The sequence below is a fragment of the Pollicipes pollicipes genome, unplaced genomic scaffold, assembly GCF_011947565.3.
Source record: "Pollicipes pollicipes isolate AB1234 unplaced genomic scaffold, Ppol_2.1 Scaffold_4219;HRSCAF=4965_pilon_pilon_pilon, whole genome shotgun sequence".
NCBI classification, from domain to species: Eukaryota; Metazoa; Arthropoda; class Thecostraca; order Pollicipedomorpha; family Pollicipedidae; genus Pollicipes; species Pollicipes pollicipes.
The window spans coordinates 29,183,431-29,207,997 of NW_023596448.1; the positions used below are offsets into that span (position 1 = coordinate 29,183,431).

The 24,567-nt window shown below is 57.0% G+C and overlaps 1 protein-coding gene across 1 annotated transcript in view; it reads left to right on the top strand.

The window, feature by feature from the left end:
• LOC119095139 (intersectin-2) overlaps window positions 1-24,567 on the top strand; it is a 151,655-nt gene that overhangs the window by 45,235 nt on the left and 81,853 nt on the right. Inside the window, exon 3 of the mRNA XM_037218022.1 lies at window positions 11,955-12,049. Within this exon, the coding sequence (XP_037073917.1) occupies window positions 11,955-12,049 (95 nt within the window). The remainder of the gene's footprint in view (window positions 1-11,954; window positions 12,050-24,567) is intronic.

Consider the following 24,567-nt stretch of genomic DNA (forward strand, 5'->3'; position numbering starts at 1 on the left):
CCCCAGCACATGGACAGAGTGCAGAAGTTTAGGCAAGGACCTGTGTAGCTGTAATACCGCAGGCGTCCAGGGCTGCTGACGGAGCCGAAGCATGTGGTGATATCTTCCTAGGGAGCGGCGTCACGTGCGACATTTTCGGGCACTTTTGCCGGCCGAGGGACCAGGCGCGCGCGTTGCTCTTCGCCCGCCGGTCAACGCACTGTCCTGGTCCGCGAGCATCCCGCGGTGTCGCGCCGACCTGGCGTCGAAGCTCAAATGAGACTCATCTGGAGGACCGGCGGCGCTGATTTCTGGAGACCTTTGGAGGCTTCCGGCTCGTCTGACAGGGCTCCAGTGATTAAGGTCGCAAACGTTGGGTTAACTTGAGCCGGCCTGGGCTTGGCGGCGTGCTAGGGACGACAGTCAAACTTACTGCCCCCAGAAAACCTGCAGGTGCTGTTTGTTACCGAGGTGGTGCAGCGCGATGTTCAGCTCCGTATAGAACAAGTCTGCGATCTTTTCAGGGTGCCGATGCTCACATTGCCGCTATACCGTCGTAGGCCGGCTTTCAATCTAACTCGGCATTGTGATACTAGGCGGATCTGGAATGAAAATCGAAGGCGTTCGGCAATTTCCGAAGCTTTATTGAGTCAACGCTTCCCGCCGGGCTGTTGATGTGAATAGGATCCGGCCTTGCGATGAAATAATTTAAACTGCTCCGCTCCATTACGCCCTATCGGCTGATTTGAACGCGATATCATCGCAGCGCAGTTTGCCTTTCTTGTGATGTGGAAACTTGTCCGTACTGAAATAGATGTCTGGCGTCCAGTGCCGGTTCCCAGGTACAGTCCAAGAAGGCCGCCTCCATGACGGGAGCGAAATGACTTTGCCGATGACATGGATAAAAAATATAAGGTTTCATTGATTTTGACAAATCCCACGCGCTCATGTTTTGTTAAAGTTGTATTGACGTTTGTTCGACGTTTGTATTGAGCTGTGATCTGAGATAGTCATTCAAAGATCATTCAGAACAGTTCACAGTCATGCTCTTTTTAAGACTCAAAATACTGTTGTTTCTGGGCTGGACACCCTCCAAGTTATGCGGACTATTTCACGTGAACTATTGCAAAGTCACTCAGGCATACATAATGTCATAGAAACTTCACGCGAATAACGTTATCTCAATGATTTTGTAGTGTTAAAAGACGAAACAATTATGCTCGCCGAATCATTCGTGTCAGGCGTACGTCAGCACGACACGCATTAAATAACAATGCACATTAACGATCCAGCATCAAGGGACACCAGTTGGCCTTCTGTCAATTTAATGCCTTGAGTGCAAGTTTTGAACACCTATCACGTTTCATGCTACACAATACAGGATTTTGGATAGTGGTACGAGTTGCTACGAGTTGATACGACGGAAAGAAGACTGGCAGCTGAATAACTTCAGAAACGCGCCAAAACCGAATATGTGGATGTAAGAAGAAATGTACAATCACGGAAAATAAACAAGAGCTCCCATTAAACACACCACCTTTCGGCAAGTCAAAGTACTACAAGTGAGTGGGCCCGTCCGTTACGTTGGCAAATCTGACAGGGCCAGTTTGGCAGCGACACTGACGTCATAGCCAATAGTTACATGTGAGCTTATTTCATGACATCTGACGCTTGCCTCAATATCTTCGGATGTGGTACATTCCCTTTAAATTTGCTTGGATGGGATGGGCTCAGGGCACGTACTTTTGATGCTCAAACGGAAATCTTGATCGATTTCCACCCACGTGACGCACTAAAGGGAACTATAGCAGTTATGAAGCGTCCCAACTTTCCCTCTGCCATAGTGATGCTACCCCTCCCTCGCCACCATCACCATAATCCCGCCTAAATGGCCGGCAGACCGCGCTGCTGATGACTGTGCTGGAGTAGCTGGAGAGGCACCTACCTGTCCAGCAGGGCGGCTCGCAACTCTGCTTGCGTAGATGCAGGCCGGCGCTTCGCTGTCTGCGTCTGCCCTGCCGTGCCATCTTCTCTGCTGTGCATAATTTAATGCACTCTTCGCTCGCAGCTCTCTGTCTGATCGCTACCCTCTGCTGCATAGGCTCTGCAAATTTGCTCTTTGCGCAAATAACGGTTTATGGATGGCTGTGTTGGTTTCTGCTGGGGCGAGATGCTGTTTTCGTCGTCTTTTTATGCGCGGAACCAGGGCGAAAGTGTCGGCGTTGAATGTAAAATGGACGTTTCTAACTTCGACCGGAAAGGCGGTGCAGTCAAAGCTCTAGCAGGCGAAGGATGCGCATATTGGCTGGCTAAATTTGCATTTCAAGCCTTTCGCTTCGCCGCCGTTAAATGAGAACCTCCCGTTTATCGAAGTTGTTGCCCTTGCTTTCCATTAACCTCTACATCCAGCCGTTTCACGAATAAAACGTTCATATCAAGCTGCTTGCCACCCGGCCCTGTAGTGACCAACTTTTCATCTATGTCCATCCCTTTATGTGCTACTCATGTAGCCTGCAGAGCACATTTTTTCGGCACCGTTACGTGCCAATCGGTTTCTGGACGCCAAATGGGCCATCGCGTTGTGAATGGATGCTCCGTTCGCCGAGAAATAGCTTTCGATAAGTCCTACTCGGGGAATTCAGTTACGGGCTGAAAACTTTGCCAAACTCCGCAGGCGCCCGGCGGAATCTTTGCTTTGATCATGTGTACTTTCTCAAATTGACAGAACAAGCTCCTAACTAGGAGAAGTTCCCGCTGGAGCTGCGTTGCTCCCTTGGGCTGTAGTTTGGAATTTCAACAGCCTGAGTGCTCTATCGGTTAACGGGCCCACCGCTATACTGGAGAAGCTGGTATGGGGACAGGATTTGGAGGTGTGAGCGGTCTGATACATTTGTTGTCAAGTGCAAGACATCTTTTTAAGGCAGTGGAGGGGATGATAGCACGTTCTTTGACGGCGTGCACTGCACGTACTGCAATACTTACCAGTTTCAGAATGCGTTTTTTGTCCATGCTCCGTGTGGAGTTTGTCTTTTTCAGCCTTGTCAGAGTGACTGAAAACAAGCATTAGAATCTCCGCCGCGACAGAATATTAGCACATTTTATGTGCGGTGGTGCGAAGAAGTCCGTTGCGCCGTGGGAAATATTTTCAGGAAAACCCTTCCAAGTGATGGCGAGCTTTTTGGCTCGGTTGATAGAGTCTGGGCTCGTAGAATACCCTGCACAAAGCCAACAGATATAAAAGCCACGCACAAAGGTATGGGCAGTTTTTGTGACCAACGGTACGACTTCGGGCTCCACGCCAGTCTTGATGGGATTCCGTAGAAATCGGTAACTGCGAGCCTCAAGGCATTCGTTTCCTTGTTTTCTCTTATGCCTTATTGGTAAAAACCTAAGGCGCGCTGAAAACAGCAGGTAATAATCTAGCGTTGTGGACTCTTTGATTGCTTCCAATCGATGTTTTTCCCAAAGCCCGGAGCTCGCAATTACTGAGGGACAGACTCGGGTCCGTGTATCGGGCCGTGTGCGTTCCACAGGCTAGCTATCGGTAACGATTTTCTGTCACACAAAACCCCGAGTGGTGACTGGCGGAATCAATCCGGAGCTAATGGAGAATGCTGTCTCAGCTCTGTCTCAGCGCGTAGAACTGTGTGCGACTGGTGTAGCGGCTGCCGCAGGCTCTTCGGCGAGCCGTGACCTGACCTGACCCGACGCCGGCCAAGCCGTGACCTGACCTGACGCCGGCCGAACCGTGGCCTGACCTGGCTCTGTTAGGGCCCGAACTAAGCTGGGCTAGGCTAGGAGCTAAGCTAGGGGCCGAGCTATGTTCTGATCTGACCTGACACCGGCCAAGCCGTGACCTGACCTGACCTTACGCCAGATGAGCCGTAACCCGACCTGACCTGACGCCGGCCAAGCCGTGCTGTAGCCAGGCGTCCTGGTCTGCCGGGGTGACCGGCGCCGCGCCGTGCCGCGCCTGGGGTGGTGGCGGGGGGGGGGGGGGGCCGTGGCAGCCGGACCAGACAGGCGGCCGGCTCTTCAGCCATCGGCGGGTCAGCAGCAGACCTCAAACGGGCCGGCCGTGTGGCGGCTGACTGCAGTGCAGCTTCTGCTTCTGATTTTCGCTACCCCGCTCCTCGTTTCTGCTGTTGTTTCTGTATGCTCTTCAATCCTTGTTTTTCAGGCTTCCTCGCCGGAATTCTGCCATTATTTCTTTTTTGCTCTCAGTTCTACATTTTCTCTCCCACTCTATCTGTTCTCTATTTTTCCTTTGCGCTCACAGACTTCGGGGACGCTAACAAAGGTAACAAACTGAAAGAACAATGGAAATTTGGATATGCATATGAAAAAAGGATACAAAATACCAGCAGTAGGAGACCTAGTTCTTTCTTTTTTTTGCACAGACCTTCATTCTCCTCATCTTGTAAACTCGTTTGAGTCAAGGAAGCGGCTGAACCAAGGTAATGTTTCGACCAATGTGAGCAAGGACATCCGATGCTTTTGGTCTATAGCTTTTCATGCTTGTTCTCCGAATTAATGCGTGCTCAAATTTACATGTGCCGGACGGCAATTACTGGTGCTTGTTTGCCACCTGGTGAAGTTTTAGCACCTGACTAAGCAATCAGATCTGCGACTGCCATACACTGCGGTGAGAAGTGGCGACTGAACCAGGCTGCGCTCGATCCGCATGCGTGCAGAGTTCGCGGAACATGGCCTACCCACGCCCCCCCCCCTCCCCCCACCCCTTCCTACCCTCCGCATCTAGGCCAGCCTGCCGTGAGCCTCGCGTGACGGCTGGGGGGGGGGGGGGGGGGGCAGGGGCGCCCGCCCGCCCGCCGGCGTCGATCTGCAGTGACGTCACCGGTCACGTGGTGCCGGCCGGCGGCGCCGCGCCGTCTGGCCGGGCGGCGGTCGCGGCGGCCCCGACGAACTCGCCCGAGCCACGCCAGCGGGATGTGTGGGCGGATGGCTTCCGGGGCAGGACAGTTGTTCGCGTTGCGTGGGTGCGCTGCGCTGTGCCAGCTGAAAAGAAATGCGGTACGGCTGATGCAGCATACAAAACGCATTTATGTGCTGAAAGAACGCCCGGCACTTCCAAAAGCTCTTCTTCAGTGTCAGGCTTGGCTTTTCACGGGAGCGACCGAGGCCAGATGCCCTGACACACTGCGTCTCGCTGCCACCGCCAGGCTGGTGTCCCTGATATCACCGGGGCTCAGGCAGCAGAGTCTGGGCGGTGCGACGGAGCTGTACTGTGCGCAATATCCGGTTACCGGCGGACAATTGCCTGACGGTCTGTCGGCCGAGGGCTGCGCGACTCCGTCTTTTTCAGAGGGCCTTTCTGCCTGCCTGGTGTCGGCTGGCTAGGTGCGCCCTGTTCCCCACCTCGTCACTTCAGCATCGCTCTTTGCCGCGAGCGCCGGGATTCGGAAATCAGTCGGAAACCAAGACTCGGAAACCAAGATTCGCCATCACGGCTCGAGTGCTCAGAGCGCCTGTCCCGCTCTCGCTCTCGGCACGCGCCTGTGCGCACTTCGGACCCGGACACGGCGGCCGTCGCGGCGCGTGTGCCGGCGCACCGGCCGGCCCCCGTCGGTCGCCGAGGAATTTAATCGCAGTCCGCGGCGGCCGTCGATGCCGACGATCAGCCGGAGCTCCAATCAGGCGGCGATGCTTATCGACCGACGAGCGACGAGCGACGAGCGACGCTTGGCGGCCCCCGCGGCGCAGTATACGCGGCCGTGTCTGCCCCGCGTGCCACGCCGCTGTCGGCTGTGGCGCACTGGGTGCTGTCAGGGCTGTGCCGGCCCTCCGTGTGAGGTCGGCTGTGCTGCCCGGTGTGGCGTGGTACAGGCTCAGCCTCGCTGCCCGGTGTGGCGCGGTACGAGCTCAGCCTCGTTGCCCGGTCGCTCTGTTGTGGGGCGTTGCCGAGGCTGCGGCCGCGAGCTCTGCTTGTACACTCGATCTACTGTGCGCGATGGGGTCGATGGGTTGGGCGGTCGGCTGTTGTGCCGGCGTCGCTGACACGGACCACCGCTGACTCGGCTGACTGTGGGGCTGACACGGACCACCGCTGACTCGGCTGACTGTGGGGCTGACACGGACCACCGCTGACACGGCTGACTGTGAGGCTGACACGGACCACCGCTGACTCGGCGGACTGTGGGGCTGACACGGACCACCGCTGACTCGGCGGACTGTGGGGCTGACACGGACCACCGCTGACTCGGCGGACTGTGGGGCTGACACGGACCACCGCTGACTCGGCGAACTGTGGGGCTGACACGGACCACCGCTGACTCGGCGGACTGTGTGGCTGACACGGACCACCGCTGACTCGGCGGACTGTGGGGCTGACACGGACCACCGCTGACTCGGCGGACTGTGGGGCTGACACGGACCACCGCTGACTCGGCGGACTGTGTGGCTGACACGGACCACCGCTGACCCGGCGGACTGTGGGGCTGACACGGACCACCGCTGACTCGGCTGACTGTGGGGCTGACACGGACCACCGCTGACTCGGCGGACTGTGGGGCTGACACGGACCTCTGCCGACACGGCTGACTGTGGGGCTGACACGGACCTCTGCTGACCCAGCTGACTGCTTCGTGACAACCTAGGGAACGGAGACGGGGTCTGCACGGACCAGTCAGCTCACCCCTCGGTGTTTGGCGCAGGTCATCAGCACAGGCCATGGTGAGCTTCGATCGAGCTGTCACCCCGGCAGGGCTTCTTCGGGTCCCCTCAGCCAATCTCGTCTGGATGAGACCCCCGGTGTAGCTCCGTCCTTGACATTTACAGACGTGCTGTGTCTGTCATTTATAGTCAGCTCACAGACACATTCACGTCTTCATCATAGAAATTCCACCAGGGCGCTTGATTTACTCGCAATTTCAAGTTTTTGGTCACTGTCTATCTCTCACTCTGCAGCGCTTTGTTCCCGCCAGCAGGACCATGCGGCCTCATTAGGGGCTTTCGTGCTTTTCGTGAAGCGCTTTAGAGTCGCTCTGCGTGTGACCCTGATAGCCCTCGTTGCATGACCGCCGTTTGGAGCCGCTCTGTCGAGCCACGGTTTCCTCCATTGTTAGCCGCACCCCCGCTGTTCGAACCCGCTCGGTCCGTGTCCGCCACAGTCAGCGTATCACTGCCGTCTTGGCCGCTTTGTCCGCGCCATTCGGAGTCGGCGCACGGCGCTGTCAGCAGTGCTCATCATTTGCAGTTGGCTCACGACGCCGGTGGTCCGGTGGCGGCCCGCTCGCCGTCGGCTGGCGCGCCGTTGTTTTCGCCGCCGGCGCGCGCTAGGGCTGGGCACGCGCCGGCACCACAACTTTACGATATTGGCTTTCATTTTACACACATGGTGGATTTATGGCGACACTTAGTCGGCGCCGCCCTCGGGGAGCGCGCGGCGCGAGGTCGCGTAGGCTGGAGGCCGTGTGCAGCCGATGCTGGTCCGGAATGCGGCCGCCGGGCTTCAGAGGCGTAGGCACGGCAGAAAGTACAGGGGGAGTACATGTGCGGCAGGGGGAGTACATGAGCCAAGTTTTATCATGTCAGTCCTTTTCATGTGCAACTGCGGGCAGTGCAATGGAAAATGTTCAATGTTCAATTTCCACACAGACTTGGGTCAGGGCCTTCCACTCCCATAGATGTGACATCCGTGCGAGGTTCGGATGAATCCGGTCGCGCACTTTCGTTAATTCATGCTGCGCACTTTTCTGCTGAGCGTTATGCGCAAAATTTCATTTTTCAATCATGTATGCACCCTTGCGGCATGTGATCGCCTTACCACGCGTTACGTAAGCTGTGATGTGCTGTGACACGTTGTGATATTGCACTAGGTACCCTGATTGGTCAGAATACGCCTCGCTGAACGCAAGCTCATGCAGAGACAATTGATATTTCATACAGATCGGTAAGCCCTTCACCTGAGTGTTAAATTAGAAATACCGGAAGTGCCGACACCTCAAACATGTGCAATATCCGGAATTGTATATTTAGGTACCGTAGAGCCTGTCTACCACTTTGCAGCCCAATTCAGCAACCAGGCTGCAGCTAAATTATCTATTTAAACTATTACGCGCTGATGCTCATCCACTTACAGCGGTGTGGTTGTTAACCGTCACCGAGTGATGGATATAGCCTGAGCTGTACCTCCCGAAACAACGGACGAACAGTCAACGATTGCTTGCAACAGCTATAGCTAGAGTGAATCTCAAGATGCACTCAATTCGTATTTTTACAAGCTTGCACTCTTGCGTGCTTCCAATCTACCACATACGGATCATCCGTCAAATACCACTAGATACACTCACAGGTGCCGGATACCCATGCCGGCGCCGGCTGATAGCTCACCACTCCCTTCATGGTGGGCCGACAGCGGTGCAGCCGCGGCCGCACACCGACCCCCCCCCCCCCCCCTCCTCCCGTAGTGGTCCAGCGGCTGCCGCGCTATCGCCGCCTCCAGACAGGCCCGCTGTACCGGGGTGTTCGGGCGTTGCCCGGCAGGCCAGCGACCGCCGCCGCCTCCTGCCCCGGCCAGGCTGGTCCGGGCGTACCGGGGCGTTCGCGCTCTGCCCGGCCGCCGCCGCCTCCTGCCCCGACCAGACTGGTCCGGGCGTACCGGGGCGTTCGCGCTCTGCCCGGCCGCCGCCGCCTCCTGCCCGGCCAGACTGGTCCAGGCGTGCCGGGGCGTTCGCGCTCTGCCCGGCCGCCGCCGCCTCCTGCCCCGGCCAGACTGGTCCGGGCGAGAGAGCTGCGCAGCCCTCTCGCCAGAAAGGTCACTGGGCCAGCGCGCACACAGGAAACTTGGGGCGCCCGGCGCCATTTAAAATTTATGACATGTCAGACGACGGCTTCAGCAACCGGCGTAAATATTCTGTCACAATTAGAGGCTTCTTGAACATAGTTTACAGACTCCATATTATCCAAGCATCATCTGGCTTCAGCACTTCCAGGCGTGAAGTTTCTTAAGTGATTAATAACTCGTTGCTTCAGCGAGAAATTGCAACTTTTAAATCCTGATTTTTAAAAAAGAATGTGTCAACGTCAAGTCTTGCAAGTTTTGGTAGTCACATTTGATTAAAGGCGTAAGTGGGACTCATCTTCAATATTTGGTAATACACCAACCAAAAAACACGCATCATACTTTAAACGATTACCTTAAAGAGAGCCGACGTGAGGCATGTCCGCCTGTCGAAGTCTGAGTTACAGTAGAACTGAAGGCTGAGTGCATGCTCAACATTTAACAGTCATGCATGCCTTGCATGCATTGCATTGCATGCATGCATTCGTCCATCCCTTTAAAATATGCCGTCATACGTAAACTGCGCGCCATTTCATAAAGTTCATGGCAAAGCTCTCTAATGTTTGTACATACAGTTATCCGAACAATCCTTTTTCTTTCAGAAATTGCAACGCTGTACGATACGTGATCAGGCATGCAACCTACCGCCTGTACAGTCCTCATCTGAGTCGAATGTGTAGGCTTCCATGGTCTCATTCCATTATGCATACTGATCGCCAACCCATGGACTGTTTGTTTGAATTTTCTTCACTCTAGCTTAGAGTCCAAACGCCGGTATACCACGATAGCTAACTGGCTGTATTGGACGGCGTAGGTACTGCATGCGCGTCTGTGTGTGTGTGTGTGTGTGTGTGTGTGTGTGTGTGTGTGTGTGTGTGTGTGTGTGTGTGTGTGTGTGTGTGTGTGTGTGTGTGTGTGTGTGTGTGTGTGTGTGTGTGTGTGTGTGTGTGTGCCTGTTTGTGTGTACGTGCCTGCGTGCGTCTATGCGTGTGTGTGTGTGTGCGTGCGTGCGCGCGAACGCTTTTCCCTGATACCTGTCATTTTGAAGTCAAACGAAGCGTGTCGGTCGGGATGTTTGCCAAGGGTCGGATCAGTACCGGCTCACCGCCCGTGAAGACAAAACAGGCTGAAAATGGAGCGCTGGGATCGCGCCGAATGCAGTAGGCTTCAAAAGGGGCCTCCTGATCACCCCGTCGTCAGCGCCTTTGATCGCTAACATGGGCCGATACGGCGCGGCGGAGGCCGACGAGCCGGCGGCCGGAGGGGGGGGGGGGGGAGGAGGCGCCCGCTGCGCCGCTGGAGCTGACTGCTGATCGTGCTGGAGCTGGGCGCCGCCGTGCTGGACCTGCGCCGCCCAGCGGCTCAAGCCCGATGTTTATTATGCATTACATAGAGTCGCACCAGCGTCTCGGTGGTACTCCCCCGGCTGACGCTCGCTCCCGTCCTCGCTGCGCCGTCCGCCTCCTGCCGCGCTCCGGCCGGGCCGCGCCGCCGCCTCTGGTGCGATCCCCGCGCCGGGCCGGGCTAAGCCGCAGCGCTCGCGCGCCGGGAGCTCGCCGCCTGCCCGCTTCGGCGCCGATTAGCCCGTCACATCCAGCCGGCGCCCTCAGCATGCAAATGTGCCCGGCGGCGAGGCGGCCGGCGGCAGCGGAGCGCCTCCTGACCCGGCCGGCGGCGCGAGATGGCCGCCAGCGGGACGCCGCCGTTGGCCGCTCTGGGTGGGAGCTCGGGTCAGCTGGGTTCAGGGGCCGCCCGGGGCGCGTGGCGCTCCGGCGAGCAAACATTTACTTGTGACCGAGTGATAAGCGAAGTGCCGCTGGTAGGTCGGTGGCTCAGGGTCTCGATGTTGACTTTCGTTAGGTTGACATCTGAGGGTACTGATGTTGACCTTTTTGTGAGGTCGATATCTCAGGGTTCCGATGAAGACTTTTGCTACAAGGTCGACATCTCAGGGCCCCGGTGATGACCTTTGTTAGGTCGACAGCTCAGCGTCCCAGTGTTGACCTTTGTTAGGTCGACAACTCATGGTCCCGGCGTCATGTACTGTGCTTGACCGCTCAGCTGATCTGTGTTGATCCGTGTCGGCATACCACATCCAAGTGCCCTGTATAACGCCACATCCCCGCCCTCTCAATATGCAACCCACGCGGCTGCCAAATCTGTGCTGCCAGATCCGCAGCGCCATCATTTTGCTGAAAAATCAAATCCTTCTCGCCCATTACGCGATTCGTTATACCGGCTGAAGTATTCGACAGTCGCTACGCGGAGCGTTAAATTAGAAAAATGGCCCAGAATGATGTCTTCATCTTCTCGCTCGAAATGAGCGTGTGGACGTGGCGGGAGCGGTGGCCGTAGCCCGTGCTGCCAGTGGCGAGTCCAGGTGGGGGGAAAAGGCCACCCCGCGGAACGTCAAGATCTGCCTTCATCTGTACCCGATATAATTAAACAACTGGATTCAACAGCGTCATCACTGACGACGCACGTGGTCTCCTGGCTGGTGGACTCGTCCGCATGAGAAGCGTGCCTCGATCCGCCGCCGTCTGACGCGCTGCTGCCGCCCGGTCCGGCGCCTCGCCGGATTATGGTGGGATCCCGACAGTGATTTATCATCCGCGTCACTGGCGACTGTCCGGGGTTTTACCCGTGTGTAGGCGGCTGCTCAGCCGAGCCGGCGTTCAGAGACAATGGAGACTGGAGAGACGACCGGCGCCACCGGCGCCACCAGATAGCGACCGCCCGGCGTTATAGATGGCTCGCGCAGCTGATAGTGCGATGCAAAGGCATGGTGATGATCGCGTGATACCGCGTTACTGTTTGCACTGGCATTGCAGCACCCAGACGACAATACGATAAGAGCTGTAGGCGGGCGGGAGGATAGCGGAAATATCCATTCGCTGGCTCGCGGTTACCATGGATACGCGCTGCCTGCGGGCGGCATGCTTGCGATGAGACTTTGGTGCTTTCATCCGTCGGTGCAGCTGTCCTCGCCAGCCTCACTTCTGAGCCGGCCTCAGCGGACACCAGACACCTGCCAGTTGTGCCGCAACGCCTCGCAGTCGGTGTGCAGTCACGGGGTGCGGGCTGGCCGAGGTCCGGCTGTCTGCCGTCTCCGGCGCCGCCGCGTGCCCCGTCCGTGGCCTCGTGTGAGAGCGGCGCGTGTCTCCTGTTTCAGAGGCGGTGTACGGGTGCCGAGCACGCGCCGTCCGAGACCACAGGGACGCCAGTGACCCGCAGTCGCTCAGCTTCAGCCGGGGTGACGTCATCACGGTAAGTGCGGGGTGACGTCATCACGGTGAGGGTGGGGTGATGTTATCACGGTAAGCGCGGGTTGACGTTATCATGGTGAGCGGTGACGCACTTCAGTGTGAGCCATGAACTGGAGACTGAAGTGACCGTCTGCTGGATATCGACGTTGGATTCGACGAATTGGGGCCGCTTGTATGGATCGTGTTGAAATCATAATGCGATCAATGCAATGAGGCACCACAATCCTTCCAGCTACTAAATGCACAGACAATGGTAGCGAACTATTATGACGGTCAGACACTGGCGCATGTGTGATGAGTTCAACATGACCATGTTGGGCCAAAAGAAACAAAGCTCATGACACCGTCAACATTTTACTGCGGATTCTGCCCGCCCTGGTTGGGCTGTTGGCGCTTTGAACACCTCTGGGTTTACCTCTGGACCAATTAAGCCTAACAAGCCGCCTTCTATGGCTGGCCGGATTCGAGGGCACGGTCTTTGGTCCTGGCCCAGAGGGACCCGCCGTCGGGCTGCTGACCTGACCGCCTTGGGCGAGCGTCACACCCCTCGCACCGGGGTATACCATGGCGTCAATCACTAAATCACAATAAACATAATGTATAATGACATGACGTCGATCGACCGGAGCGGCAGCCGACCACCGGCGTCACTGGGGATTCTGGGGCCTTGTTCCTGTGCTGGCGCTCGCTTACGTCAGCGAGCGTTGAAGGCAACGGCTGGCATTTTCAGAGCCGGACGGCGGGAGAGTCAAACATTCAGCTGAAATGCCGAACGCATGATCAATTTTGCAAACAAGAAGAGATCAATTCTGGCTGCTGCAGGCTAGTAGCCAGAAGTCATGGATGTCATGTATAATGTATGTTTCGCTGCGGCGGTCTAAATTCATCCCCGTTTGCTGGTGGTTGAACCGAGCGATACGGAGGTCGCTGACCCGTGGGCTGCCCGCGGTCCCGGCGTCACTGCCACGAAACAGAGGAGCTGGAGACGAGTCCCATCACAGAGCGCCGTGTCACGCCATGCTGCACCACAGCACAGCACAGCGCAGCACCGCACAGCACATGTCACCTCAACTCGCCTCACCCGGCCTGACCTGACCTGACCTGACCTGACCTGACCTGACCTGACCTGACCTTGCCTCGCCTCACCTCACCTCGACTCACATCACCTCACCTCACTTCATCTTACCTCATCTCAGCTCATCTCATCTCAGCTCACCTCACCTCACCTCACCTCACCTCACTTCACCTCACCTCACCACACCTCACCTCACCTTTTCTCATCTCATCTCGTCTCATTTTATCTCACCTTACCTTACCTAACCTTACATCACCTCACCTCATCATCTCAGCTTACCTTACCCCACCTCACCTCACCTCACCTCACTTCACCTCACCTCACCCCACCTCATTCACATCACTTCACCTCACATCACCTCACCTCACCTGATCTCACTCACCTCACCTCATCTCACCTCACATCATTCACCTTACCTCATCTCAGCTCACCTCACCTTACCTCACCCTTCCTCACCTTATTTCAACTCTACTCAGCTCATCTAATCTCGTCTTACTCCATTCTAATCCACTCCAGCCTCTCCACACGCACACCACACCACGATACATCACACCACACCACACCACATCACGCCACACCGCACCGCAACAAAACGCAACACACCACGCTACACACCGCACCACGCCACACCATGCCACGCGGTATCATGCTACTATTTTTTCGTGCTGCACTTCCCGCTGCACCAAACCATCCCACAAAGTGCAATATGATGTCATGTCGTTTCATTTCGATTTACACCATTCCATCTTCGTCATGACATCTCATGCCATGTCATGACATCTCATACTATGTCATGCCATGCCACATGCCATACCATGCCCTGCAGCATCCCTTGGGGTGGAACTGGATTCATCCATTGCTCAAACCTCGTCATCTCGCATTGAAAACTCATTACTTTCTCTCCGTTGGCTGCGCGCTGTCACCCTTGAAAGGCCACAAGACAGGCAGGTGCTCCTCACACCACCACTGTGGTGGGAGGAGTGCTGGTGGTGGGAGGACTGTGGTTGTGGGAGTGGGAGGAAGCAGTCGCGTGCTCCAGCGCCCCAGGCCAGCCCCGCACCCCATGCTCCAGTGCTCCAGCTCAGCCCCGCGCCGCATGCTCCAGTGCTCCAGGCCAGCCCCGCACCCCATGCTCCAGTGCTCCAGGCCAGCCCCGCACCCCATGCTCCAGTGCTCCAGACCAGCCCCGCGCCCCATGCTCCAGCCCTCCAGGCCAGCCCCGCACCCCATGCTCCAGCGCTCCAGGCCAGCCCCGCACCCCATGCTCCAGCCCTCCAGGCCAGCCCCGCACCCCATGCTCCAGCCCTCCAGGCCAGCCCCGCACCCCATGCTCCAGCGCTCCAGACCAGCCCCGCGCCCCATGCTCCAGCGCTCCAGACCAGCCCCGCACCCCATGCTCCAGCGCTCCAGACCAGCCCCGCGCCCCATGCTCCAGCGCTCCAGACCAGCCCCGCGCCCCATGCTCCAGCCCTCCAGGCCAGCCCCGCACCCCATGCTCCGGCGCTCCAGGCCAGCCCCGCGCCCCATGCTCCAGCCCTCCAGGCCAGCCCCGCACCCCATGCTCCAGCGCTCCAGGCCAGCCCCGCGCCCCATGCTCCAGCGCTCCAGACCAGCCCCGCGCCCCATGCTCCAGCCCTCCAGGCCAGCCCCGCACCCCATGCCTGGCCGTCGTGTGACGCACGGCGCGCCAGACCGCCCCGTGCAGTGTCTGTTTGCTCAGCGGGTGTTTCCCAGGGTCGGGAGAGGGATTATATCAGCTGGGACATCGGCGCGCCGGCCGTACAATAACAGCGCGCCGTTTCCGCCGCGGCGCGCGGTCTGCTGACGGCCGCGCCAGAATGGCCGCCGGGCGGGGGCTTTAGGTCACACTTGGAACGGGGAGAACGATGGCATAAAATGTGGCCGGGGGAAAGATAGAACAGGGAATGGTTGAGTGTTTTGATTAAAGAAGGAAAATAAAGTTGGTCGACGCGATCGCTATTCTCTATCATGATCCGGATGAGGATAACGCTGAGAGAATGGCACGTTTTCCCCATGGTAACTCTGTTGACTCTAGTGTGGAAAAGCTGCAGTGCCTCTAGAGCGCTGCTGGGCTGGACCACTGAGAGGAGATTTGTACTAAAATGTCATCTGGCTTCCTTACACATTGATTCACAATATGCGTAGCGAATAAAGGCGATCTTATACGGCTCTTACTACCCCACCGAAACAATACTTTTTGCACATGCGTTATCTTATGATACGACGCCCGCAATTTCCATCATGACACCTAGAATGTCTTTTTTTACGAAATTTGGATGCGTAAAATCTGTCGAAGTAAATTAGCACCGAAGCTACTTTCTGCACCCCCTGGATGAATACACCGGTCCTGAAAATTAACGACAAACAACGTAATTAGTTTTTAGCAATGACGGAACTTTTTACTTTCTGGGACGAGAGCAAACAATCTTGACAACATTCCGACACTTCCCGACACATTCCGACACTCCGGCCGTTGCGGGTGTTTCGTGCGCCGAGCGCGTGCTGTGATGCGTGGCGGTGAGCGCAGGCCTCCCTGCCGTGGGGAACGGTACAAACTGCCAGCGGACAGTCGTTCCGCCCGTCGTATTTCAGCCCGTCACGCAGATAAGCGTGATTTAGCATGGGGACGGGGAAACGGGGCAGTTTTACGGAGGCGCCGACCTCCCGCTGTTGCAGAAACGCGATGTCACGCCCACCGTCAAACAGGAAAAGCTTTTGGTAAAACATGCCCACCAACTCGCTGCCCGCTGTCTCCAACGTCCCCAACAGTAACCCCACGCAAGCTTCTCAACGTTTTCCACAATACTAGTCGCGTGGTCCCCCACCTCAAACACCTCTCTTCCGGTTGTGTTCCCCCCCCCCCTGCAGCGGGCACTCCCCCCCCCCCCGGCAGCTGGCCCTCCCTCCCCGGCAGCTGACCCTCCCTCCTCGGCAGTGGACCCTCCCTACCCTGGATGAGTTACCGCGCCCTGACTCACCGGCGGAGCGCCGATCCCTCCTGCAGAGAGAGCGACGCTCGACCCTAGATCAGCCCTCCTCCCCGCTACCATTAGGGCGGTCTGCTGGCGCGCCGTGTCCGGCACCCCTGTGACACACTCCCTCCCTCCCCCACACTCCCGCTCTCACCCAGGCGGAGCTGCGGCGGCTCTGATTCACTCTCGTCCGAACTGAAGCGTATTTCATGATGTAATGGCTCCGTGCCATGCAAAGGTCGTAGATTTCGGCCGCTGCCGGCCGCGAATTTGCCCTTTTACACTCCATAACTTTGGAGGGCTGTGCCACTACATTTATCATAGGAGTTTCATGTGCTGAAAATGTTGGAATGGCCGTCGCGACCTGTAAATGTGTTGCAAGCTGCAGTTCTTAGATTTAACAGCATCATCGATGATTTTTACCATGAGAATGCGATGTCTTCACTTTCTGTCGAGGCTTATCGCGGTCGAAACTTCTGACCCATTACTGGAATGAGCGCAAATGGTATACTATCGGTTTGTGATCAGAATGCGCGATCCACTGGCAGCTAATTTTGGCGGTCCGTTTACCAGGCGTACTTCTGATTGTGTTTGGACGGCACTGCATCGTCACCCCACCACGGCATCGCGCATGGGGCCTTGTGGGGCTGCAGCGAGTGATAGCGAGTTAGCAGCGAGTGACTGCGGGTTAGGCTGGGCGAGGCGCCCGGCGTGATCCTCTCGCTGGCCCGTCGCCCGCGGCCGGCCTGCGGTCGCGGTCGGTTTGCCCTTCCATTAGGCCGGATGTGTACATTCCGACCCGTGCGCGGCGCGGCATGGCGGAAGGGGAGGGGAGGGCGGCCGAGAGTGCCGGCCCTCCCAGGAGTCCCCGGAGTCGAGAGCCATGTTTGGCTACCTCTCGTCTGACATCCGATATTCCGGGATGGATATTTTGGGGCGCCTGGACCGACGCCACGTATGTTTTAATATTTCGAAGATGAAGGAAAATATCAAGTCCCTCAGAGGTTACCGTTGGCTTTCTGGTCCTTGCCGGTGGTTGATGGATGACACGTATTTGAATAATTCATATCGGTTCTTATCTATCTGCGTGCCGGAATATTTTTTGCCCGCTTTGTTCCCGTCACTTCCGCTCTGTTTTTGTCTCAGGCCCGCCGGCACAGGGCGCCGTCCTGCAGCGGAACTATTGGCAGCAGGTGCTGGCACGCGCGCCGACGGCGCCGCGGGCCGTCTCGGTCGGCGCCGGACACCCCATTCCCACCCTACCCCACCCCCAGCCCCACCCTCATCCGACAGCACCCTCAGCGTGCTGGAGAGGTGGCGAAGAGGCCGAACAATAGGCCGCGCCGTAGGAGGAGCGGGCGGCGGAGAAAATCAATCACGAGTGGTGCCGAACCGGGCCGGGACGGGACGGGTTGGCCGTCGGCTCCTCTCCTCGGCGTCGGTGGTCTGATTCAGGGCCCGAGCTGCTGGCTGGACTGGGCCGGGGCCAGGGCCGCCCGTGGTGCAGACGAGTCGCCGTAGTCGCGCGCTGATGCTGCAGAAATCGGGTCGAAGTTTAGGACAGGAGCGGCTCCTGCGGTCGGATGCCCAGTGCTAGTACTTGGATTTTATCATCTATGCAGTCGAGCTGATCTGTTTTTCGGCCCGGCACTAACTTATGGAGAACATCGATGAAAAGTGAGAATTGACGTCGAAAAATCTACGCACTGATAAGATGTAAAATGGAAATCAAGTGTAATGGTGGCAGTTATAAATGTGTGTTTGAAAGGTGATCCTTTTTGCCACGCATTTGATTTTATGTTACAAGCTGCTTGCAGCTGCGGACTTCCCATTTTCGTTTTCTGTCCGACACATTACTTTTTGAACATGAAAAGCTTTCAAAATTACCACAATTGTCAGTTTTTCTTTCCTAGTTAGCAGCATTCCTGTACGTAACTTCCATGGTCGAAAGAACAACTTAATGATTGATGTTCAGTCCAGTGAGCACGTTGCGTACGAAAATGTTCCCACGGTTTTTGCGTCTGTTTCGAGGGCCGCCAATACCATAAGCTTGTTCGGGAAATGCCGAATCCCCGCTCTGTGTCCCGCTTTATCCGCAGGCTTCCTAGGGATCGCGAGGCCGCGAACAAAAAAAAAAAAAAAAAAAAAAATGACGCGTGGGACGCGTGATCCCGAGCTGGCAGGAGAGTGTACGAACGTGGCGTGGTAGGCTGTGCCGCACACATAGGTCGGCTGCGGTGCAGCCTACCTAGCGCGGTGGTTCGGCTGCGGCCCATAAACTCTCGGCACGCGTAATCTAATGACTGTGGTCACCCAGGCCAGGAAGGTCTGTCAGGCGGGATGACATCAGACTTCGGCTTCGGCTGCGGTTCGAGATGGCCTGTCGCGTTTCCAGCGCTCAGTAGGCGGCCGCTGCAGACGTTTTCGAGCGAAGTGTGTCTGTCAGAGTTAGACAGCGAAATAAATCTCGTGGCCTTTCTCTCTACCCGTAGCATCTATGCTTGTCTCAGAATTGGCTGGATGTCGGTGGTGTAAATGTCATGCCCTGGGATGTCCAGTGCGGTTTAACAGTGGCAGAAGGTCGCCTTTATTGCGAAGGAGTAATGAGTCTGACCCAAGACAGCGTTTGGTGTGTTATTCCGCCAGTTGCGTGCTTTGGAGTGTTTGTGATGTTATCGCGCTGTTGTGAGAACAGTTTTGGAACCGTAATTATCTGAATGGGTGAGTGTCGGATTCAGCTGCCCTGTCTTCCTGGCCTGTTTTCTTGGTCCATTGTAAGAAGTACATTCAGATATTAATACTTTGTCACCCAAAATTATCCCAACAAAGTGCTGCTGACAGCAGGGGGCGGATCCGGAGTGCCGCTTTGGAGGGGGACGCGGGGGTGACGTCACGGATTTTGAGCTGGGTGACCAGGATTCTTCAGGGGGCCTGCTGACAAAGTTAGGTCTTCTTACAGGAGCCGTCCTGGGCATTGTCTTACTCCAGGGGGAGTGGCATCGAAGGTATGCGCATTCGTATCAAGTTTTACATGCTCCATATCCAAGCAATATCCGGAATGGGGGCAACTATCTCCTCTGCTCGCCCCCCCCCCCTTCCCTTCTGCTGTGCCGGCCCTAGGGACGGTAGCTTCGGAGTCACCAACGTCCAAAAAGTTGTCCTAAATTTAAAAGACCATCAGATTCATCACCTCAAGAGGCATTCTAAACTGATTCTAAACATTTTGTTGGACATCCTAGATTTGCTTTCAGTTGCATAAAAACATTATTGTTTCCCCGACTCGCCCGCTCGATAGGGGCCCGATTGTTCCTCGATTACCTGATACCTCGATTGTTCCTCCCCTTCCCTCTTGGAACCTTGGTTCACAACCGTATGCTTAATCTGAAGAATGAAACCCACAACAGTAAATAGAGGGACTCGTGAATACAGCCATCTTGATTGTGCGTTATCTCACAGCATACCTGCGTTACCCACTGGGCCATGAGAGGGAGCCACCCTTAACTGGGTGTGGCCGGAGCATCTTGCTAATAGCCCAGCGTGCTGCGCGGCCATTTGGTCGCCCATGCGGGCCCGATGCTTGAGCCAGCTGATGATGCTGGGGCATGCATAGCTTAGATTAGCCGAAATCCCCAGGCGACGAGGCTGAGCGAGATAACGTAGGCCGTGCGTGTTGCCCAGCGGCGGTCTGTGTTTCGGACGCTGAGGAGTTGCTGAACTGTGGTGATCTGTCTTTCCGACGCTGAGGAGTTGCTGAACTGTGGTGATCTGTCTTTCGGACGCTGAGGAGTTGCTGAACTGTGGTGATCTGTGTTTCGGACGCTGATGAGTTACTGAACTGTGGTGATCTGTGTCTCGGAGCTCCTGATCTGAGCTGAGGAGCTCCTGATCTCATGCTCTGCGGCCTCCGCACGTCAGCAGGCAGCGTTCCTGATTGAGATCGACGTCAGCTGGTCTTCGAGTGAATCGGCTCTTCGGCTGAGGCCGTTGGTGTGACGTCACGATTCGTCCCTTTGCCGCCACCCCTCCGCTTCACGCGCAGTCGGGCTCGACACGGATGCGCTGCGTCGCGTCCCCGTTTGTGGTCACGGATGTGCTGGTACGTGCATTTATGGTGGATGTGTCAGCGTGGTGCCAACAGCGACCATCGCGTGGGACGCGAGTAGACGCCTGGGAGGGGAGGCCAGCGCCGGGAAGCCAGCCGAGGCCAGCCTAATCACGCACAGCTGCGCAGGGCTGTGAGAGTGGCTCAGGACGGTCAGCGGTGTCTCTGTTGACTCTGCTGCGCAGGGCTGTGAGAGCGGCTTAGGAGGTCAGCGGTGTCTCATATGACTCTGCCGCGCAGAGCTATGAGAGTGACTCAGGCTGGCCAGCGGTGTCTCTGTCGACTCTGCCACGCGGAGCTGTGAGAGCGGCTCAGGCTGGCCAGCGGTGTCTCTGTCGACTCTGTCTCGCGGAACTGTGAGAGTGGCTCAGGCTGGCCAGCGGTGTCTCTGTCGACTCTGTCTCGCGGAGCTGTGAGAGCGGCTCAGAACGGTCAGCGGTGTCTCCGTTGACTCTGCCGCGCAGAGCTATGAGAGCGGCTCAGGATGGCCAGCGGTGTCTGTTGACTCTGCCGCGCAGGGCTGCGAGAGCGACTCAGGATGGCCAGCGGTGCCTCTGTCGACTCTCGCCAGGTGCACTTCTGCAGATAACACAAGACACCCGAGGAGACCAGGCACGACAGGGGTAGTCCTGCGGGCTGCGTGGCTACGACAGGTCCCCAGGCTGGTGTCCGGCGCAGACGGCAGACACATGGACCATTAGTGGATAACAGCAGAACGCCTTTAATCACCAGCGGACATGAGGAACAGCTGGTGGATGAGCAATACAGAACTTCTAGCAGACACCGCAGGACAAGAGAATAGACAAGGATTTCAGTGGACCGCCACACACGGTCTCCGCACGTATGTGCTGCCAGAGGATCTGCGGATGCCGGTACGTCTCAGGCAAGCTGCAGACGTCCGGACACTGCTGTCGGAAGACCACAACAACGCTGGTGGACTCTGTGGACCGCCCAACCAGGTGATGTCCTTCCAACTGGTGAAGTTTGCGAGGGTTTACCACCGAAGACCTGGGTCAACATCGCCGGTCCAGGAAGACGGGGGCGTTTTGCAGCACCTGGCAGCCTCCGTGACCTCTCCGGAGCGCATCAGAGGCAGCTAGCGGACGCTCCCGCTGGTAGACGCCTGGAAGGTAGACGCCATGCAGAGGCTCCCGGGTGGGGGTGCCCGAGCAGAAGGGCGTCCGAGAGCGCGGCGACCGGTGGGGGGAGACTCCGAGACCGATGGGGATGCTCCGTCGCAGCCGCGCGCTGCCCAATCCCCTTCAGTCAGATTCCGACTTCCGACACCACGGCACGGCCTAACGTGCACCATCCAGTCAACTTTTCCAATTTCGGTCGGAGATTTGGCCTATCTCCGACGGCCGGCCGTGGCCGCTTAGCCGCAGCATGCGTCTTGATTAGCGTCACATGACGCACTCGCTGAGCAACTCGCCGCGGCAGATACCGATGAGCGCGGCGCAGTTTAGCGCCAATTTAGCGCCGGTAAATTAGCTCTTGTCCTCCGGGCTAGGTCATTAGCCCCGGCGCCGAGCCTCTCGAGGCCACTCGGGTCGGTGAAGTCGGCGCCCACGGTGGTCGCCCACGCCGGCGTCCAACCGGTCGGCGCCCGGCGGCGGGGGCCGCCGAGACTGGGACGTCCGTCGGGGAGCCGGCACGGCAACCTGCCAGCACGGCCGTAGCTCTCCTATACTCCTGCCCGCATGGCGTCAATGGTGGACTGTTTTGTGTTCAATGCATTTGGTTATGTACTGGATTGTTTTGAGGTGAGCGATTCTTTGAGGGATTATTTCATATTTGTATGGAGCTTTGAACTAAGGAGGCTTTGAAGAAAGAAGTTTTGAAAAGGATGGATTTGAACTGAGTTTTCCTGTAGTTCACAGTAAGAGGAAAATTCGGAGAGTTGTAGCAGTTTTCACTCTGAGTTTCCTCCTGTTGTAACTACTGGGGATGATAATTAGATTTTTTATCTACAGACAGCTATAATCTCGAGCTTGATGGGCATTAGTACATTTTTGGAGAGCACCTCTCTGTCTTTTGGTAAACAACTTCTGAATGCACCTTTTTCAAATGAGACAGCCCGCCTCATCCCGGTGTGGATAATACGACAACGTGGGGAGTTGTGCTTGCGTTTTTTCCCACCGCAAGCTGCTTTGCAAGCGAGCTGAATCTGTCTGTGTTATTTGTTAACTCTTCGTGTTTGCGAAATGACAATTTTTGCCCTTTAAATCAGTCAGTGATTGCTTTACGATTTCTGCCATCCCGGTTTTAGTCGCTCAGGTGGAAGTTATATATCTACATAAGTGACGCACACATTAAAACAGTATTTAGGGAACATTGTTTCTCAAACGCGTCGGGAGCATTGTTTCTCAGACGCGTCGATTTGTTCAGGTGTTAAAACAGTAGTATTAGCCTTATTCCTCGGATAAAATCAGGAGAACGGAAAAATGTGATCTATATTTCCATTTTCCTGTTTTTTTTTCTCCGAGGACTAAGGCTGGTACTGCTGTCTCATGTTTGTGAGCCATGTTCCTCGCTAATGCACTGAACAACCTCGTAACTTTGTTCGGGTGTTGATAACCATTGTGTCTTTCCGAGCTCTTGGAGAGAAACCTTTAGAAACGGAAGGCTTTGTTGATCGCATGGCCCGGAACACAGCGGTATTCTTGGGTTGGGTGCTCTTGATTACCCACGTAGAGGTCAGTGGATGGGTTCATATGGGTTCATATGGGTTCATATGGGTTCAGATTCATCGGTTTAGATCATAATTCGTGTCAAAAAGCAGAAGTCTTTCCAAGACAAATGATGAGGAGACACTTCATGGCTACATGGGTTCCATGGCACTGACTGCATTAATGTTTTAGGAACAGATTCATGAGCTATTTACGAGCCAGAGCCATTTACATGAAGGACGAACCGTTGCCGTCTGGCTCAGCTGACGTCGGTGCTTACGCCACTCACCGGGCTCGTTACGTCAGTATCACGCTCCGGGGCGCCTCTCATCTGCCCCTCCCCTTCCCCTCCCCGTTGAGTCAGATCCCTCCCTGGGTGGAGTAATGTCGGATTACGTTGGAGCTTTCTCGGATATCTCAGAGATTCTATCTCAGATCTTTGTTTTCTGTACTAGATCCGCGCTAGGTCTGACGATCCTTCGAAGCAATAGAAAAAAGAAACGTTCAGCAACATCAACGACATTTGCATTAGCCTGTATAACCTGCTGAGGCTGCTGTAATGCTGTTTCCAAAAAGTATAACACGAAACACGGGTTGAAGAAGAACGAGCCATTCCGTGACAAACTGCCGGCTTCATGCGTTTCTAGCACTGCGGCTGTGGTGGCACTCAGGCAGCGGTGGGTGACACCGTGGCCAGGTGTACCACGTCCACCGGCCGGTGCTTCCGGTGCTGGGGTGTCGTTCTCACGCGCCAGCCAGTCGCCGGGTCTATGGCCGGCGGCGTCGGCACGTCCTTGCCGCCGACCCTGCGGCGGGTCACGGGGTGCGGCCGGACGCGGCGCAGCCCGGCCAGGTTGATGTCAGCGCGCGGACCGGGGCGTCGCCAGGGACCGCCGCCGTCTTCACGGGTCCACCGCCGGGCGGGTCCGGCGGGCCGGGCATCACCCGCGGCGCGGAGCACCGGCGGCGGACCCGTGACTCGGGACCCTGGGACTCCGGGACCCTGGGACTCCGGGACCCGGCCAAAGCGCTGTCCGCAGCGAGGGACAACAGCGGTCTGACCGCGCCGTTCGTCCCGGAGGCCCGCCCCGCCGTCCGTCCCTGCCGGGGCCGCGGCGCCGCTCCTGCCGGCTTCCGGTGCGCCCGGCGGTCAGGTGCGTCTCGGGTGGCGCCACCGAACCGGAGCTGGGCGCGCGGCCGACCTCAGCGGGCCTCCGGCCTCAGACAGCGGTCCGCTCGGGGCCAGCCAGCCGGACCATCTGCCGGTCCGGGTACGGCCGCGTCTGGACCAGCCGGGGACCCGCGAGGGGCTGCTCGCCTCGTGTTTGGCTCGCGCCGGACGTGCAGCAATGGAGGCCAGAATTGTGAGTGACTCGCGTTTGCCATGGCGTTAGCAGTGGTTGCGTAAGGAAGATCGGGCCAGTGGCCGCCATCGGCGCTCCTCGCTCGGTGTCGGGGGCCTCCGGCTCTGACGACGTGGGTGCGAAGGTCGCAGGCGCACACGCGTGCTCGTACTTGCGTGTGCGCCTGTCCTCGCTACGCCGAGTGGAGCTCGCAGAAATGTGGTAGTGCGGTGAGCACTGAGCATGGAGGTCATAGCTCATGTGCAGTTGACTTTGTTTCATGCTGACGAACATCAACCCATGCTGGGACCACCGTGGTTGCACATTCTGCCAGCCA